Here is a 21,396-nt window from a genome sequence, read left to right as displayed (position 1 = left end):
TATACAAGCTGTACACTCACTACTTTACATTGTAGCAAAGTGTAATTTCTTCAGTGTTGTCACATGAAAAGATATACTCAACTATTTACAAAAATGTGAGGGGTGTACTCACTTTTGTGATATGCTGTATGTATATGGATGAGCGATGGCCGAGTGTCATAGGCAAGGTGCAGTAGATGGTATAAAATACAGTCTATACATATATACATGTGATATGAATAATGTAAGATATATAAACATGATTAAAGTGGCATTGTTTAAAGTGACTAGTGATCCATTTATTAAAGTGTCCAGTGATTGGGTCTCAATATAGGCAGCAGGCTCTCTGAGTTAGTGATTGCTGTTTAGCAGTCTGATGGCCTTGAGATAGAAGCTGTTTTTCAATCTCTCGGTCCTAGCTTTGATGCGCCTGTACAGTCCTCACCTTCTGGGTGATAGCAGTGTGAACAGGCAGTGGCGAAGTGAAGTAGAGATGTTGTTTCCTACCATCACCACCTGGGGGCGGCCGGTCAAAGTCCAGGACCCAGTTGCACAGGGCGGGGTTGAGTCCCAGGGCCTCCAGTTTGATGATGAGCTTGGAGGGTACTATGGTGTTGAATGCTGAGCTGTAGTCAATGAACAGCATTCTTACATAGGTATTATTTTAAATTAAATATGTCCATAAACACACCAGCCAGCTGGTCTGCGCATGCTCTGAGGACGTGACCAGGGATGCTGCCTGGGCCAGCAGCCTTGCGAGGGTTAACATGTTTAAATGTTTTACTCACGCCAGCCACGGAGAAGGAGAGGGGCCCCCATGACAGGAGACTGGCAGAATTTTTTTTAAATATCGCACACATTATCGAAATACAAACTAAGAATCTGAGATCAATAAAAACAACCTTGTCTTGAATCCGCCAATAGCCAATAATCAATAGCCCAGGTGTGTGGAGACACATTTTGTAGGCTACAATATGAGGAGGAAATGATCGTCCTAAAAAATGCTTTCCATTTTCACTGACTCTGATGCACAGCTCGCTCGCCGGTGACGGTCGATGCGTTCGTGTCAAAAGCTGATCGTTCCCTCTCTTTCTCACTCTCTTTCTCTCTCTCTCTCTCTCATTTTACTTTGTCAAACAATATTTTAAAGTCAGTGGAGGCTGCTGAGTGGAGAACGGCTCATAATAATGACCGGAATGGAGTCAATGGAATGGTATCAAACACATGGTTTGCATGTTTGATACCATTCCATTTATTCCATTCCAGACATTATTATGAGCCGTCCTCCCCTCAGCAGCCTCCATTTTTGAAAGTTGATCAAATAGTTTGGTAGCCTTCAGACAGATTAGTCTTCTCTTTTCAGCAAGAGCCATTTGCTTTCCAACCTGTGTTTTCACACGATTGTATTTTAAATATTGCTCAAGGCCTGTTTTGTCTGCATGACAGATTTGCCACACATTCCCAACTGTAGGCATGCCTTTTTATTGGGTTACATACCATTCACAGCTAGGCTATTTTTTAAAGAAGTTGGCTATATGTACAGACCAGATTAAATTGAGAATACTGGGTGAGAATATCATCAAGTGCTCATCAAATTGTGAATGAGAGACTGATGAAGTGTGTACAGCCTGCGAGAGAAACAGAGCAGAGCGCTTCCCTTTCAAGCGACTTTATTCAAATCATAATTTGTTGCCTCATTTAGCCTTAGAATGTATTAGAAAACAAAACATATTGCCCGAAACATTTGTATCACATCTAAAGTTGCATAAATAACTCAGAATTAAGCATATAGGAGGACCTGTTTATTTGTTAAACACTCAACACAGAATAGCCGCTTGTGCACACTCCCTCAAATCGTTTGGGGAAAAATATTAGTATTTTTCAAATGTAGATGTTCCGAAGGTCCGTATCAGTGGCTTGTAGGCTATGCATAGCAGCCGGAGATGCTTAACACGTTTACAGACTTGCTCAAATGTGTTGGTACCCTGACAGCTCATTGATGCTTCATTCCTCCTGAAAAGTGATGAAATTGAAAGGTATTTTATCATGTATACTTGCATGCCTTTGGTTTGTCATAGAATAAAGCAAAGAACCTGTGAAAAAATATGAATTATTTCTTATTCTACAAAGATATTCTAAAATGGCCTGGACACATTTGTTAGTACCCCTTAGAAAAGATAATAAATAATTGAATTATAGTGATATTTCAAACTAATTAGTTTCTTTAATTAGTATCACACGTCTCCAATCTTGTAATCAGTCATTCAGCCTATTTAAATGGAGTAAAGTAGTCACTGTGCTGTTTGGTATCACTGTGTGCACCACACTGACCGTGTACCAGAGAAAGCAAAGGAGAGATTTGTCTGAGGAGAAAATAATAGACAAGCATTGTAAAGGTAAAGGCTACAAGACCATCTCCAAGCAGCTTGATGTTCCTGTGACTGACAAGAGTTGCAAATATTATCAACAAGTTTAAGGTTCATGGAACTGTAGCTAACCTCCCTGGGCGCGGCCGCATGAGGAAAACCGATCACAGACTGAACAGAAGGATAGTGTGAATGGTAGAAAAAGAACCAAGGATAACTGCCAAAGAGATACAAGCTGAACTCCAAGGTGAAGGTACGTCAGTTTCTGATCGCACCATCCATTGCTTTTTGAGCAGAAGAAGACCCAGGAGGACTCCACTTTTGAAAGAAAAACATAAAAAAGCCAGACTGGAATTTGCTAAAATGCATATTGACAAGCCACAATCCTTCTGGGAGAATGTCCTTTAGACAGATGAGTCAAAACTGGAGCTCTATGTTCACAGACAAAAAGAAATGAAGCTTTCAAAGAGAAGAACACCATACCTACAGTGAAACATGGAGGCTGGGTTCTGTTTTGGGGCTGCTTTGCTGCTCCTGGCACAGGGTGCCTTGAATCTGTGCAGGACACAATGAAATCTATAGACTATCAAGGCATTCTGGAGCGAAACGTACTGCCCAGTGTCAGAAAGCTCTGTCTCAGTCACAGGTCATGGGTCCTCCAACAGGATAATGACTCAATATACACACAGCTAAAAGCACCCAAGAATGGATGAGAACAAAACGTAGGACTATTCTGAAGTGGCCTTCTATGAGTCCTGATCTGAATCCTATCGAACATCTATGGAAAGAGCTGGAACTTGCAGTCTGGAGAAGCCACCCATCAAACCTGAGACAGCTGGAGCAGTTTGCTCAGGAAGAGTGGTTCCAACCTACCTGTTAACAGGTGCAGAAGTCTCATTGAGAGCTACAGAAAACATTTGATTGCAGTGATTACCTCTGAAGGTTGTGCAACAAAATATGAGGTTAAGGTTCCCATCATTTTTGTCCATGCCGTTTTCATTTGTTTTATTATTTACAATAATATGTTGAATAAAATATCTAAAGCAAGGTCTGACTCCTATTAAATATGGAATAAACAATGATGGATGCAAATTAGTTTTGTCAGTTTCAAGTTATTTAAAATAAAATTGTGCCTTCTTTGTTTTTTGTTGACGGGTACCAGCAAATTTGAGCACGTCTGTATGTTAATTAATGGTCAATTACCGTGAGACCGGCAGTTATTTAAATGACAATCACCAGCTGACAAAATATCATGACCACCACAGCTCTACTCCCCCACCCCCCTCAAACTTCACATAATACTATCACTTTAAATGGTATTTATTTAAAATCCTGCTCCCCGACCCTGCTTAATGCACCCCGGTTTTCAATTTCATCCTATACAAGCCATGGGGTAATTTGACATATAACCTGGACTATCGGTATATCTCATCTCTTTATTTCTGTTATGTGTCATTTCTCACTCTTTCACATCTCTCTGACAGTGGAACACATCGACCGGTCAGACAAATGTGTCATAATGAAAATTACATCTCTGGTCAATTTCCCACCATTGATTTCATTGCTTATCTTCAGATCTGCATAGTTGCTTTTCTCTTGGTTTTAATTCCTGGAGTTTGTAATATAGCTCTTTGTATATAGTGTGGGTTCTGAAATTGCATATGGTGCCCTTTATCTCACATCCTGTTTTTAAGGAAATGCAAACATTAACACACCTAAATGTCTGCTTTAGCTTGTCAACCCCAAGACATCTCCTAGAATAATATGTCTGGGTTAACTGGATTGTTGCTGTCCTCAGGGAGCTTCACGCTGGCGGAGCTGGGAGTGAGTGACCAACAGGCCCAGAACCAGGCCCAGACCCAGACCCAGCACCAGGCTGCCTACCACTCCTCTCACTCAGAGCTGGGCTTGCTGCAGCGGGGCTACTCCCTCAGCGCCGGCTCCGATGCAGACTCCGACCCGGAGGGGGTCATGTCCCCGGAGCGCGCCGTACAGCTGTGGGGGGGTCACGCGATCAAGTCCCGCCGCAGCTCCGGCGTCTCCAGCAGGGAGAACTCGGCCCTCACACTCACCGACTCCGACAACGAACACAAGTCTGACGACGAGTCAGGTAGGACAGAGATTGGGGAGGGACATAATAATGAAGCCGAGAGGGAAATGTGGTGGGGGTTGAAGTCTTCCTCCCTCTATCCCCTTACCTAAAACTATCTAACCACTACCTAATACTACCTAACCCCTACCTAATACTACATAATACTATCTAACCACTACCTAATACTACCTAACCCCTACCTAATACTACCTAATACTATCTAACCCCTACCTAATACTACCTAATACTATCTAACCCCTACCTATGAGATTAAGAATGTGCAATGGTTATACGTGTGTAGTAAGGAGGATCCTGAAATGTCACTAAGTTTGTTTATGATTCATGAGTGTAGCTGATAAGCATGCCCCTTTAAGAAAATGCACTGTGAGGTCAAATGGTGCCCAATGGATTGATGATGAGCTGAGAAATGTAATGATTCAACGTTATAATGCCAAAAAAGTACCACATAAATCTGGTACTTTATTGTAAATGAAGAAATCTTGTAACCAAGCTGAACAAAGGAAAGAAGAAGGGATTCTATCAGAACAAAATTGATGAAGTGAAGGGTGATGGGAAAAAACTGTGGAGAACATTGAACGCTATTATGGGTAGGAATTCAAACATGTCCGTCTCTTTTGTTGAATCAGAGGGTATATTTATTACAAAACCACACGACATCGCAAACTACTTTAATGAATATTTTACAGGCAAAGTGGACAAGTTGAGGAATGCTATGATTCCAACTGATGGCTCCATGTCATATTCCCTTATAAAAGATTGTATCATGAAGGAGAGGCAATGCAGGTTCAAATGTCACCAAGTAGAAGAAGAAGAGGTAGAAAGGATGCTGTTGTCTCCTGGTACAGATCATCTAGACGCCAAATTGCTATTTAGTCTTCTGATTTTCTTTAAGAATGTTATATATATTTTTTAAAACAGTATTTTTCAGTCCAGTTAGTACATACTGGCAACACGCATAACCACCAAACCAGACAGGCAAATTCAGGGCAGCTAAAACAACTCAAGCCAAGGACAAATCGCCTTAAATCTATAGTTTTATATAGAGCAATAGCTGAATGGAACGTTTTACCAATCCATATTTTTCAGGCAAAAAGTAAATCCACCTACAAGAAAAAAATAAAAGAACATCTAATGTGATAGACGATATGACTGAACAGGAAATAGAAAGTATCAACTGAATGTTAAATGTGTTTCCTGTCAGGTATTTTAATTATCTGTATTGTCTACTTGTTGAATGTTTGTGAAGTCTTGATTGTGGTTGTTTGTAATGTCTTGTTAATTGGTGTTGGACTCCAGGAAGATTAGCTAGCGTTACGGCGTTAGCTAATGGGGATCCGAACAAAAATGACAAAATTTAAAAAAAATACCTAAAACTAATACTACCTAATACAACATAATACTACCTAATATGATCTAACTCTTATCTACCCCCCCCCCCCTAATACTTCATAATACTTCCTAACCCGTACCTAATACAACATAATACTATCTAACCCCTACCTAATACTATCAAACCCCTACCTAATACTACCTAATACTACCTAACCCCTACATAATACTATCTAACCCCTACCTAATACTATCTAACCCCTACCTAGTACTACCTAACCCCTACCTAATACTATCTAACCCCTATCTAATACTATCTAACCCCTACCTAGTACTACCTAACCCCTACCTAATACTATCTAACCCCTATCTAATACTATCTAACCCCTACCTAATACTATCTAACCCCTACCTAATACTACCTAACCCCTACCTAATACTATCTAACCCCTATCTAATACTATCTAACCCCTGCCTAAAATCAACAGATACAAATAGACAGAGCTCATTTGAAGTGCACTTGCAGTTCAGTTGTTTTGATGCACATGTAGTTTTTCTTGACTTAAAATTCATGTCACTGCTTCCAAGTCAGTCTGGCTGAATGTCACTGAACACGGTCTCAGTAACATAATTCACCAATTAGAAGCGTTTTTGGATGGACCCAGAGCATTGGAGCAATCAACACTGGCTCCTGATCAGGACTTTGATCAGATTAATTTTCTCTCACTGTGCTAAGTCAGTCAGCCATGCTACTCTGTCTGGCATTGCACCCCCATCTGATTGACAGATCAGCTCTCTTCCTTCGTCTCTGCCTCTTCCTCCCTCTATCCCGCTGGCTTATCTTCCGCTAGCCGTCTCTCTGAAACCACCCCCACAATCAGAGAGAGCAGGTTACTGTAGACAAGTGCATCCTGCCTAGGACTCTTCTTTCACTCCTCACTAACGTCCTTGTAGTATGCCTACTATGATTTTGTGATTGTTGCCAATGAGAATATTTATTTCAGTGAAATTACAGTGTTTTCCTCTGGTCCCTTCTCTTCAATGTCTTCTGTATTTACCTGGGCATCGGGGGTTTGTGAAGGTTTATGTGTGAAATTAGGTATTTTTCTTGGCCCCTCACTGAGCACTCACAGAGGATAAGCTTGGCAGTAATGGCAGGTTTTAGAGGGGAGGTTTTGCAGTTGGATACTGTGATTAGTGTGTGAATACCTGTCCTGAATGACCCGTTTGTCTACCTGATTATATACGTGGTTGTGTTTCTAATTTCTAGACAATGGAAGAGGATCGTTGTTTGACTCTGTTAGAGCTCTGTGAGTGTGGGAGCACGGGGGGACGCACGCTGTGCTCTCTCTGTAGGTGTCATGCGTCACAACTTGCTAACAATAGCGCCGCCCGGCTCACGCTGAGAGTGGCGTGGTGCTGATTTCCACCGGGAATCATCTGCATTGTTTTCAAATAGGGGACGCTCACAAGCCTTTGGAGCCTGCCGATGTTTGATTTGTTTTTTGTGTGAAAGGGGCGGGGCGGCAAGTAGCTTAGTGGATTAGACCGTTGGGACACTAACCAAAAAGTTGCTGGTTTGAATCCACAAGCCGGCTAGGTGAAAAATCTACCGATGTGCCCTTGAGTAAGGCACTTAATTCTAATTGGTCCTGTAGGTCACTCTGGATAAAAGTCTGCTAAATGACTAAAATGTCAAATGAAAGCCAGAAATGAAAACCCTGCGTTCTCCAGTTCGCCCTCACTTAGAAGTTATCTTAGAGAAGATCCCCATGCTTATCCTTCAAGAAGGCCACGGCTCTGCATGATCCATTTTATAGTGCCTTTTGAATAAATTGGTTCGTAAAGTGTTTGTTTCGATTGAATTAAGTGTGCACGCAGCAAGACTCCAGACACTAATGTATTCTCACCATGGGAGCTAATTAATTAAGGACAGCGAAGCGAGCGTTGGAGTTGATCAAGAGACTAGCGGATGACTACAGCTAGCAGTAGAGTGTAGGACCTGTGGACGAGGCGAGGCAGGGTGAGGGTGGCTCCGTCTCTCTTACTTCTGTTCATTATTACCTTATTGTGTTTCATGGTTGTTCTTGGGTCAGTGGTGCATCTTGACAAGCAGAGCAGAACTGAATCACTGCGCTGTCGTCACCATGCCCAGCGACTGACTCCCACCGTGCCCAGCGACTGACTCCCACCGTGCCCAGCGACTGACTCCCACCGTGCCCAGCGACTGACCCCCACCGTGCCCAGCGACTGACCCCCACCGTGCCCAGCGACTGACTCCCACCGTGCCCAGCGACTGACCCCCACCGTGCCCAGCGACTGACTCACACCGTGCCCAGCGACTGACTCCCACCGTGCCCAGCGACTGACTCCCACCGTGCCCAGCGACTGACTCCCACCGTGCCCAGCGACTGACTCCCACCGTGCCCAGCGACTGACTCCCACCGTGCCCAGCGACTGACTCCCACCGTGCCCAGCGACTGACCCTCACCGTGCCCAGCGACTGACTCCCACCGTGCCCAGCGACTGACTCCCACCGTGCCCAGCGACTGACTCCCACCGTGCCCAGCGACTGACCCCCACCGTGCCCAGCGACTGACCCCCACCGTGCCCAGCGACTGACCCCCACCGTGCCCAGCGACTGACTCACACAGTCTCCAGCGACTGACTCCCACCGTGCCCAGCGACTGATTCCCACCGTGCCCAGCGACTGATTCCCACCATGCCCAGCGACTGACTCCCACTGTGCCCAGCGACTGATTCCCACCGTGCCCAGCGACTGATTCCCACCGTGCCCAGCGACTGACCCCCACCGTGCCCAGCGACTGATTCCCACCGTGCCCAGCGACTGACTCCCACCGTGCCCAGCGACTGATTCCCACCGTGCCCAGCGACTGACTCCCACCGTGCCCAGCGACTGATTCCCACCGTGCCCAGCGACTGACTCCCACCGTGTCCAGCGACTGATTCCCACCGTGCCCAGCGAATGACTCCCACCGTGCCCAGCGACTGATTCCCACCGTGCCCAGCGACTGACTCCCAGTGACTCCCCTTCATTTGGCCTGTCAGAGTGTCTCAGACTTCTGAGGGCCCTCTACCTCCTCCACAACGCTTGCTGCCTCGCTCTCCCCCGTGGCCTTCTGGGAGCTATGCCTCTGTACCAGAGACGCAGTGAGAGAGGGCCCTGCACGCACGCCACAGTGGAATAGAAAGCAATGGGCTTATTAGCATCCCAGCCCTCATTAAAACAGTAGGATTTGTCTGTTATTTGTTTTATTGAATGTCTTTGAAGTTGATATCTGACTAGAGCCACAATGCACTGGTACAGAGGCCATTATCCGCAGGATAATGGCAGACAGAGACTTCTGAACAAAATAAATGTCAATACAGAATACAACTTGGTAGGAGACAAGAAAGTTTGTGAATGACTGAAAACATTAAATGAATTGATTCAATGCTAATCCACTGGCGAGGAGTATTAGGGGTTGTGCAGTGAACACATCACTTACTGCCATGCTTACTGTGATAGAGAGGAGTGTCAACTGCAGTAGCATACAGTCGGTTCCACAGGTGTATCCCGTCAACCTACAGTAGACTACAGCGTTGTTTCAGTCTGTTGTTTAATAGATTCCACACGTCCGTATTATAGCGTAAATTCCATGGATTATAAATTTGTCTCATGTAGCTAGCTGTATGTTGGTGGACGTATTCATCATTTATGTTGGAATTAATAGAGGGAAATGCTAGTGGGAGATTGGCAGATGCGTTCCTATCTCTCCAGTTATAAAAGAATCACACATTTCACTGGCATTCCAAATCTCATTAACAAACGTCAATCTAATTATGAAGATATTTGTTGAATTTGACAACCAGGGCTTGAGTACCTTCTGCCTGCCTGTATCCTCCTCTAAACCTCTATATTGTCACTTAGATTGTTAAATTAATGGTGATGAACATGTCTGTCTGTCTGTCAGTAATTGAAAATTATGGGGCAAGTGGGCAATCATTAGTTCTGAAGTAAAATGTTAGCTCTGGTTTCCAGGACAACCATCCTGCTTGAAATAACATGGAGGGGTTCTCTTATTCTCAAGAAAAGCTCCTCCCATCTCCTAAATCTAGGCCTATATGATTTAGTCTACTTACATTGTTCACACTGTCTGACTGTCAATGAGTCGTAGAGCATAAACCATTTTTTTCAAATCATACCGAGCAAGTGTCGCCACATGTCACTAACTTAACAGTCACAATTTTCCCCCGTATCACATTTGATGAGATTGGGAGGGTGAGAAGTGAGAAGTGAGAGGGGCCCTCATTTCATTTAATTTGTGCGTGCTCAAAGTGTTTGGTAGGGGCAGCCAGCTAACGTTAGTGCAGCGCTGCATGACAAGAACAAGGGCTCAGCCAGGCGAGGCGTTTCCTGGGCACAGGTGTGACAGGCGCTAATGAATCCACTAATGGCAGCCGTTCCCCTCCATGCTTATCTGTCACACTTCTATCTTTGCTGTTCTTTCACAATTGTTTACAGGCCATTAGCATTTGTTCTGTGGTTGGATAACACGCACTGGGCCTTTACTGCGGTTGCCTGCTGGGAAAATGGCGGTGACAGTGCTGAACGTTTATTTAATGTGTCGACGGCTACAACAAAGGAGGTAATTGAGAATTGATTTAGCAATAATGACTTTTCATATGTTCCCCTGCACAATGCTGATGCCAACTGATTATCTCGCGAGACTGCAATTTGCCACTTAATGGGGTCTGCCCTTGTCTTTTGCAAAAGAGGAGCTGACTTTCTGGGATGTGACAATTCCGTGTTTGAAATTGTTATCGTCGGCTTTGAAAACTGATCCATCTTTGTCTTCTTTCACTTGTTACCATCAGAGACATAGATGGGAGCACTGTAGTTAGCAGAGACAGAGATGGGAGCACTGTAATTAGCAGAGACAGAGATGGGAGCACTATAGATGGCAGAGACAGAGATGGGAGCACTATAGATGGCAGAGACATAGATGGGAGCACTGTAGTTAGCAGAGACAGAGATGGGAGCACTGTAATTAGCAGAGACAAAGATGGGAGCACTGTAGATGGCAGAGACAGAGATGGGAGCACTGTAGTTAGCAGAGACAGAGATGGGAGCACTGTAGTTAGCAGAGACATAGATGGGAGCACTGTAGATGGCAAAGACAGAGATGGGAGCACTGTAGTTAGCAGAGACATAGATGGGAGCACTGTAGATGGCAAAGACAGAGATGGGAGCACTGTAGTTAGCAGAGACACAGATGGGAGCACTGTAGTTAGCAGAGACAGAGATGGGAGCACTGTAATTAGCAGAGACAGAGATGGGAGCACTGTAGTTAGCAGATACAGAGATGGGAGCACTATAGTTAGCAGAGACATAGATGGGAGCACTGTAGTTAGCATAGACAGAGATGGGAGCACTGTAGCTGGCAGAGACAGAGATGGGAGCACTGTAGTTAGCAGAGACATAGATGGGAGCACTGTAGTTAGCAGAGACAGAGATGGGAGCACTGTAGTTAGCAGAGACAGAGATGGGAGCACTGTAGTTAGCAGAGACATAGATGGGAGCACTGTAGTTAGCATAGACAGAGATGGGAGCACTGTAGTTAGCAGAGTCAGAGATGGGAGCACTGTAGTTAGCTGAGACATAGATGGGAGCACTGTAGCTGGCAGAGACAGAGATGGGAGCACTGTAGTTAGCAGAGACATAGATGGGAGCACTGTAGTTAGCAGAGACAGAGATGGGAGCACTGTAGTTAGCAGAGACAGAGATGGGAGCACTGTAGTTAGCAGATACAGAGATGGGAGCACTAGTTAGCAGAGACAGAGATGGAAGCACTATAGTTAGCAGAGACAGAGATGGGAGCACTGTAGTTAGCAGAGACATAGATGGGAGCACTATAGTTAGCAGAGACAGAGATGGGAGCACTGTAGTTATTAGAGACAGAGATGGGAGCACTGTAGTTAGCAGAGACAGAGATGGGAGCACTATAGTTAGCAGAGACATAGATGGGAGCACTATAGTTAGCAGAGACAGAGATGGGAGCACTGTAGTTAGCAGAGACATAGATGGGAGCACTGTAGTTAGCAGAGACATAGATGGGAACACTGTAGTTAGCAGAGACATAGATGGGAGCACTGTAGTTAGCAGAGACATAGATGGGAGCACTGTAGTTAGCAGAGACAGAGATGAGAGCACTGTAGTTAGCAGAGACAGAGATTGGAGCACTGTAGTTGGCAGAGACAGAGATGGGAGCACTGTAGTTAGCAGAGACAGAGATGGGAGCACTATAGTTAGCAGAGACAGAGATGGGAGCACTGTAGTTAGCAGAGACAGAGATGGGAGCACTGTAGTTAGCAGAGGTAGAGATAGGAGCACTATAGTTAGCAGAGACAGAGATGGGAGCACTGTAGTTAGCATAGACATAGATGGGAGCACTGTAGTTAGCAGAGACAAAGATTGGAGCACTGTAGATGGCAGAGACAGAGATGGGAGCACTGTAGTTAGCAGAGACCGAGATGGGAGCACTGTAGTTAGCAGAGACAGAGATGGGAGCACTGTAGTTAGCAGAGACAGAGATGGGAGCACTGAAGTTAGCAGAGACCGAGATGGGAGCACTGTAGTTAGCAGAGACCGAGATGGGAGCACTGTAGTTAGCAGAGACAGAGATGGGAGCACTGTAGTTGGCAGAGACATAGATGGGAGCACTGTAGTTAGCAGAGACATAGATGGGAGCACTGTAGTTAGCAGAGACAGAGATGGGAGCACTGTAGTTAGCAGAGACATAGATTGGTGCACTGTAATTAGCAGAGACATAGATGGGAGCACTGTAGTTGGCAGAGACAGAGATGGGAGCACTGTAGTTGACAGAGACAGAGATGGGAGCACTGTAGTTAGCAAAGACATAGATGGGAGCACTGTAGTTAGCAAAGACATAGATGGGAGCACTGTAGTTGGCAGAGACAGAGATGGGAGCGCTGTAGTTAGCAAATACATAGATGGGAGCACTGTAGTTGGCAGAGACAGAGATGGGAGCACTGTAGTTGGCAGAGACAGAGATGGGAGCACTGTAGTTAGCAGAGACATAGATGGGAGCACTGTAGTTGGCAGAAACAGAGATGGGAGCACTGTAGTTAGCAAAGACATAGATGGGAGCACTGTAGTTAGCAGATACAGAGATGGGAGAACTGTAGTTAGCAGAGACAGAGATGGGAGCACTGTATTTAGCAGAGACATAGATGGGAGCACTGTAGTTAGCAGAGACCGAGATAGGAGCACTGTAGTTGGCAGAGACAGAGATGGGAGCACTGTAGTTAGCAGAGACAGAGATGGGAGCACTGTATTTAGCAGAGACCGAGATGGGAGCACTGTAGTTAGCAGAGACATAGATGGGAGCACTATAGTTAGCAGAGACAGAGATGGGAGCACTGTAGTTAGCAGAGACAGAGATGGGAGCACTGTAGTTAGCAGAGACAGAGATGGGAGCACTGTATTTAGCAGAGACCGAGATGGGAGCACTGTAGTTAGCAGAGACATAGATGGGAGCACTATAGTTAGCAGAGACAGAGATGGGAGCACTGTAGTTAGCAGAGACATAGATGGGAGCACTGTAGTTAGCAGAGACATAGATGGGAACACTGTAGTTAGCAGAGACATAGATGGGAGCACTGTAGTTAGCAGAGACATAGATGTGAGCACTGTAGTTAGCAGAGACAGAGATGAGAGCACTGTAGTTAGCAGAGACAGAGATGGGAGCACTGTAGTTGGCAGAGACAGAGATGGGAGCACTGTAGTTAGCAGAGACAGAGATGGGAGCACTGTAGTTAGCAGAGACAGAGATGGGAGCACTGTAGTTAGCAGAGGCAGAGATAGGAGCACTATAGTTAGCAGAGACAGAGATGGGAGCACTGTAGTTAGCAGAGACAGAGATGGGAGCACTGTAGTTAGCAGAGGCAGAGATAGGAGCACTATAGTTAGCAGAGACAGAGATGGGAGCACTGTAGTTAGCATAGACATAGATGGGAGCACTGTAGTTAGCAGAGACAAAGATTGGAGCACTGTAGATGGCAGAGACAGAGATGGGAGCACTGTAGTTAGCAGAGACCGAGATGGGAGCACTGTAGTTAGCAGAGACAGAGATGGGAGCACTGTAGTTAGCAGAGACCGAGATGGGAGCACTGTAGTTAGCAGAGACAGAGATGGGAGCACTGTAGTTAGCAGAGACAGAGATGGGAGCACTGTAGTTAGCAGAGACCGAGATGGGAGCACTGTAGTTAGCATAGACCGAGATGGGAGCACTGTAGTTAGTAGAGACAGAGATGGGAGCACTGTAGTTAGCAGAGACATAGATGGGAGCACTGTAGTTAGCAGAGACAGAGATGGGAGCACTGTAGTTAGCAGAGACATAGATTGGTGCACTGTAATTAGCAGAGACATAGATGGGAGCACTGTAGTTGGCAGAGACAGAGATGGGAGCACTGTAGTTGACAGAGACAGAGATGGGAGCACTGTAGTTAGCAAAGACATAGATGGGAGCACTGTAGTTAGCAAAGACATAGATGGGAGCACTGTAGTTGGCAGAGACAGAGATGGGAGCACTGTAGTTAGCAAATACATAGATGGGAGCACTGTAGTTGGCAGAGACAGAGATGGGAGCACTGTAGTTGGCAGAGACAGAGATGGGAGCACTGTAGTTAGCAGAGACATAGATGGGAGCACTGTAGTTGGCAGAAACAGAGATGGGAGCACTGTAGTTAGCAAAGACATAGATGGGAGCACTGTAGTTAGCAGATACAGAGATGGGAGAACTGTAGTTAGCAGAGACAGAGATGGGGGCACTGTAGTTAGCAGAGACCGAGATGGGAGCACTGTAGTTAGCAGAGACATAGATGGGAGCACTGTAGTTAGCAGAGACCGAGATAGGAGCACTGTAGTTGGCAGAGACAGAGATGGGAGCACTGTAGTTAGCAGAGACAGAGATGGGAGCACTGTATTTAGCAGAGACCGAGATGGGAGCACGGTAGTTAGCATAGACCGAGATGGGAGCACTGTAGTTAGCAGAGACAGAGATGGGAGCACTGTAGTTGGCAGAGACATAGATTGGTGCACTGTAATTAGCAGAGACATAGATGGGAGCACTGTAGTTGGCAGAGACAGAGATGGGAGCACTGTAGTTGACAGAGACAGAGATGGGAGCACTGTAGTTAGCAAAGACATAGATGGGAGCACTGTAGTTAGCAAAGACATAGATGGGAGCACTGTAGTTGGCAGAGACAGAGATGGGAGCACTGTAGTTAGCAAAGACATAGATGGGAGCACTGTAGTTGGCAGAGACAGAGATGGGAGCACTGTAGTTGGCAGAGACAGAGATGGGAGCACTGTAGTTAGCAGAGACCGAGATAGGAGCACTGTAGTTGGCAGAGACAGAGATGGGAGCACTGTAGTTGGCAGAGACAGAGATGGGAGCACTGTAGTTAGCAGAGACAGAGATGGGAGCACTATAGTTAGCAGAGACATAGATGGGAGCACTGTAGTTAGCAGAGACATAGATGGGAGCACGGTAGTTAGCAGAGACATAGATGGGAGCACTGTAGCACTACACTGAATACCCGTAACACTACACTGAAAACCTGTAGCACTATACTGAACACTGAATACCCGTAGCACTACACTGAATACCCGTAACACTACACTGAATACCTGTAGCACTATACTGAATACTGAATACCCGTAGCACTACACTGAATACCCGTAGCACTACACTGAATACCCGTAGCACTATACTGAATACCTGTAGCACTATACTGAAAACTGAATACCCGTAGAGCTACACTGAATACTGAATACCTGTAGAGCTACACTGAATACTGAATACCCGTAGAGCTACATGGAATACTGAGTACCCATAGCACTACACTGAATACTGCACCACCACTCAGTCTGCAATACATTTTGACTTACTCTGAATATCAATACAGTTGATGTGGCGTATTATTTCATGAATTCATACAGCAATGGGGTACCATTGTTTACATTCTCGTGACTATATTGTATTTGCAGACTCATGATGTGCAGGGAGCAGTAGGACATCGATGGCTTTGGGGTGAAAGTGAGATGGCACCTACTGGAATGGTGGTGGCTGTACAGATCCTCCTCATCCTACTCATTGCCTTTGTCATCAGGGTATGCATGCAATGAAAATTAAAATATGAACAACAAATAAATATAGAACGGCCAATGACTACATATAGACACATAAGAAGACAAGACAGGCACACAAGGAAATAAAAACAAAACATCGCTATCATTGAACACTAATATCCTGACAACCCAATACCCTCTTCTTACACTACTACCTATACCCTCTTCCTACACTACTACCTATACCCTCTTCCTACACTACTACCTACACCCTCTTCTTACACTACTACCCCACTACTACCCTCTTCCTACACTACTACCTATACCCTCTTCTTACACTACTACCTATACCCTCTTCCTACACTACTACCTATACCCTCTTCTCACACTACTACCTATATCCTCTTCCTACACTACTACCTATACCCTCTTCCTACACTACTACCTAAACCCTCTTCTTATACTTCTACCTATACCCTCTTCTTACACTATTTCCTATACCCTCTTCCAACATTACTCCCTATACCCTCTTCCTACACTACTACCTATACCCTCTTCTCACACTACTACCTATACCCTCTTCCTACACTACTACCTATACCCTCTTCTCACACTACTACCTATACCCTCTTCTTACACTACTACCTATACCCTCTTCCTACACTACTACCTATACCCTCTTCCTACACTACTACCTATACCCTCTTCCTACACTACTACCTATACCCTCTTCTCACACTACTACCTATACCCTCTTCCTACACTACTACCTATACCCTCTTCTTACACTACTACCTATACCCTCTTCCTACACTACTACCTATACCCTCTTCCTACACTACTACCTATACCCTCTTCCTACACTACTACCTATTCCCTCTTCTTACAACACTACTACCTATACCCTCTTCTTACACTACTACCTATACCCTCTTCCTACACTACTACCTATACCCTCTTCTCACACTACTACCTATATCCTCTTCCTACACTACTACCTATACCCTCTTCCTACACTACTACCTAAACCCTCTTCTTATACTTCTACCTATACCCTCTTCTTACACTATTTCCTATACCCTCTTCCAACATTACTCCCTATACCCTCTTCCTACACTACTACCTATACCCTCTTCTCACACTACTACCTATACCCTCTTCCTACACTACTACCTATACCCTCTTCTCACACTACTACCTATACCCTCTTCTTACACTACTACCTATACCCTCTTCCTACACTACTACCTATACCCTCTTCCTACACTACTACCTATACCCTCTTCCTACACTACTACCTATACCCTCTTCTCACACTACTACCTATACCCTCTTCCTACACTACTACCTATACCCTCTTCTTACACTTCTACCTATACCCTCTTCTTACACTTCTACCTATACCCTCTTCTTACACTACTACCTATACCCTCTTCCTACACTACTACCTATATTCTCTTCCTACACTATTACCTATACCCTCTTCTTACAACACTACTACCTATACCCTCTTCTTACACTACTACCTATACCCTCTTCTTACAACACTACTACCTATACCCTCTTCTTACACTACTACATGTACCCTCTTCCTACACTACTACCTATACCCTCTTCCTACACTATTACCTATACCCTTTTCCTACACTACTACCTATACCCTCTTCTTACACCACTACCTATACCCTCTTCTCACACTACTACCTATACCCTCTTCCTACACTACTACCTATACCCTCTTCTCACACTACTACCTATACCCTCTTCTTACATCACTACCTATACCCTCTTCCTACACTACTACCTATACCCTCTTCTCACACTACTACCTATACCCTCTTCTTACACTAATACCTATACCCTCTTCCTACACTACTACCTATACCCTCTTCTTACACTACTACCTATACCCTCTTCCTACACTACTACCGATACCCTCTTATTACACTACTACCTATACCTTCTTCTTACACTACTACCTATACCCTCTTCTTACACTACTACCTATACCCTCTTCTTACACTACTACCTATACCCTCTTCCTACACTACTACCTAAACGCTCTACCTACACTACCACCTATACCCTCTACCTACACTACTACATATACCCTCTTCCTACACTACTACCTATACCCTCTACCTACACTACTACCTATACCCTCTTCCTACACTACTACCTATACCCTCTTCCTACACTACTACCTATACCCTCTTCTTACACCACTACCTATACCCTCTTCTCACACTCCTACCTATACCCTCTTATTACACTACTACCTATACCCTCTTCCTACACTACTACCTATACCCTCTTCGTACACTACTACCTATACCCTCTTCCTACACTACTACCTATACCCTCTTCCTACACTACTACCTACACCCTCTTCTTACACTTCTACCTATACCCTCTTCCTACACTACTACCTATACCCTCTTCGTACACTACTACCTATACCCTCTTCTTACAACACTACTACCTATACCCTCTTCTTACACTACTACATATACCCTCTTCCTACACTACTACCTATACCCTCTTCCTACACTATTACCTATACCCTTTTCCTACACTACTACCTATACCCTCTTCCTACACTACTACCTATACCCTCTTCTTACACTACTACCTATACCCTCTTCCTACACTACTACCTATACCCTCTTCTCACACTACTACCTATACCCTATTCTTACACTACTACCTATACCCTCTTCTTACACTAATACCTATACCCTCTTCCTACACTACTACCTATACCCTCTTCTTACACTACTACCTATACCCTCTTCCTATACTACTACCTATACCCTCTTCCTACACTACTACCTATACCCTCTACCTACACTACCACCTATACCCTCTACCTACACTACTACATATACCCTCTTCCTACACTACTACCTATACCTTCTACCTACACTACTACCTATACCCTCTTCCTACACTACTACCTATACCCTCTTCCTACACTACTACCTATACCCTCTTCTTACACTACTACCTATACCCTCTTCTCACACTCCTACCTATACCCTCTTCTTACACTACTACCTATACCCTCTTCTCACACTATTACCTATACCCTCTTCTCACACTACTACCTATACCCTCTTCTCACACTACTACCTATACCCTCTTCTTACACTACTACCTATACCCTCTTCTCACACTATTACCTATACCCTCTTCCTACACTACTACCTATACCCTCTTCTCACACTACTACCTATACCCTCTTCTTACACTACTACCTATACCCTCTTCTCACACTATTACCTATACCCTCTTATTACACTACTACCTATACCCTCTTATTACACTACTACCTATACTCTCTTCTCACACTATTACCTATACCCTCTTCCTACACTACTACCTATACCCTCTTCCTACACTACTACCTATACCCTCTTCTCACACTATTACCTATACCCTCTTCTCACACTCCTACCTATACCCTCTTCTCACACTATTACCTATACCCTCTTCCAACACTACTACCTATACCCTCTTCTCACACTATTACCTATACCCTCTTCTCACACTCCTACCTATACCCTCTTCTCACACTCCTACCTATACCCTCTTCTCACACTACTACCTATACCCTCTTCCTACACTACTACCTATACCCTCTTCTCACACTACTACCTATACCCTCTTCTCACACTCCTACCTATACCCTCTTCTCACACTCCTACCTATACCCTCTTCTCACACTACTACCTATATCCTCTTCCTACACTACTACCTATACCCTCTTCCTACACTACTACCTATATCCTCTTCTCACACTATTACCTATACCCTCTTATTACACTATTACCTATACCCTCTTCTCACACTATTACCTATACCCTCTTCTCACACTACTACCTATACCCTCTTCCTACACTATTACCTATACCCTCTTCTCACACTATTACCTATACCCTCTTCTTACACTACTACCTATACCCTCTTCCTACACTACTACCTATACCCTCTTCCTACACTACTACCTATACCCTCTTCTTACACTACTACCCCACTACTACCCTCTTCTCACACTATTACCTATACCCTCTTCTCACACTATTACCTATACCCTCTTCTTACACTACTACCTATACCCTCTTCCTACACTACTACCTATACCCTCTTCCTACACTACTACCTATACACTCTTCTCACACTATTACCTATACCCTCTTATTACACTATTACCTATACCCTCTTCTCACACTATTACCTATACCCTCTTCTCACACTATTACCTATACCCTCTTCTCACACTACTACCTATACCCTCTTCCTACACTACTACCTATACCCTCTTCCTACACTACTACCTATACCCTCTACCTACACTACTACCTATACCCTCTTCCTACACTATTACCTATACCCTCTTATTACACTATTACCTATACCCTCTTCTCACACTATTACCTACACTAAACATTTTCAGGGCAAGTTTTTATCTGCAGCATATTCCTTATCTAGAACTAACACATTGACCAGACAGTCATGCCTCCACTCTCAATGCAATCTATACACTGGGTGATCTCACATATTCCTAGACCTTTTAATTTACTTTACCGTTTTCCGAGATAGAACACGGAATCCAATTTAAAGAAGCAGTGGGGTTTTCCCCCTTCTATTTCGGAGTCTCATTGTAATATAGATGTTTTCTTATATTGACAAAATCTGCCAAAAGAGACGTGGCACAGTGATATCTATCATGTCATTTCATGACGGGTTTCACATTGCCATCATTTGTCCCAATCGTGTACTGAACTGAGAACATCCTACTGCTCCCTGGGTATTTAGTCACCTTTCATCTTTGGGGGGGGGGGGGGGGGGTAGGTAGCCTAGTGGTTAGAGTGTTGGGGTGGCAGGTAGTCTAGTGGATAGAGCGTTGGGCCAGTAACCAAAAGGTTGCTAGATCCAATCCCTGAGGTGACAAGGTAAAAATCTGTCATTCTGACCCTGAACAAGGCAGTAAACCCACTGTTAACCCACAGTTAACCCACTGTAAATAATAATTTGTTCTTAACTGACTTGCCTAGTCAATAAAAATAAAAAAATACTATTTTTATTTTTATTTTTATCAACTGTAGTTGTTAAGTTGATACCACTATCAAACAAACTGATGTGAATTCATCCTTCATGCCATTGTTCAGTGCTCCGTTGTTGTGGTTTGTGCCCATTGTTGTTTTCATCCTTGCCCGTTGTGTTGGGCTGAGTGGGTTGTCAGGGTGTTATATCCAGGACATCAGGTCCTCTGTGAGCTGGAGGAAGATTACTACACTGCTGTGCTGCGGCTGTCTGTCAGTGGACGAGAATAGGGGACTAACAGACAAGGCCACTCAGTGAGACGATGGACTAACAGACGGGGCCACTCAGTGAGACAGTGGACTAACAGACAGGGCCACTCAGTGAGACAGTGGACTAACAGACAGGGC

General features: G+C 44.6%; 1 protein-coding gene across 3 annotated transcripts in view; it reads left to right on the top strand.

The window, feature by feature from the left end:
* The window catches only part of LOC129867968 (teneurin-2-like), a 355,999-nt gene that overhangs the window by 113,709 nt on the left and 220,894 nt on the right, over nucleotides 1-21,396 (top strand). For all 3 annotated transcript variants that reach the window (XM_055941491.1, XM_055941490.1, XM_055941492.1), the window contains exon 3: nucleotides 4,144-4,455. In XM_055941491.1, coding sequence (XP_055797466.1) covers nucleotides 4,144-4,455 — 312 coding nt within the window. The remainder of the gene's footprint in view (nucleotides 1-4,143; nucleotides 4,456-21,396) is intronic.

This window comes from Salvelinus fontinalis, chromosome 13 (assembly GCF_029448725.1).
Source record: "Salvelinus fontinalis isolate EN_2023a chromosome 13, ASM2944872v1, whole genome shotgun sequence".
Taxonomy (NCBI): domain Eukaryota; kingdom Metazoa; phylum Chordata; class Actinopteri; order Salmoniformes; family Salmonidae; genus Salvelinus; species Salvelinus fontinalis.
This window is presented reverse-complemented; position numbering and strand designations above follow the sequence as displayed.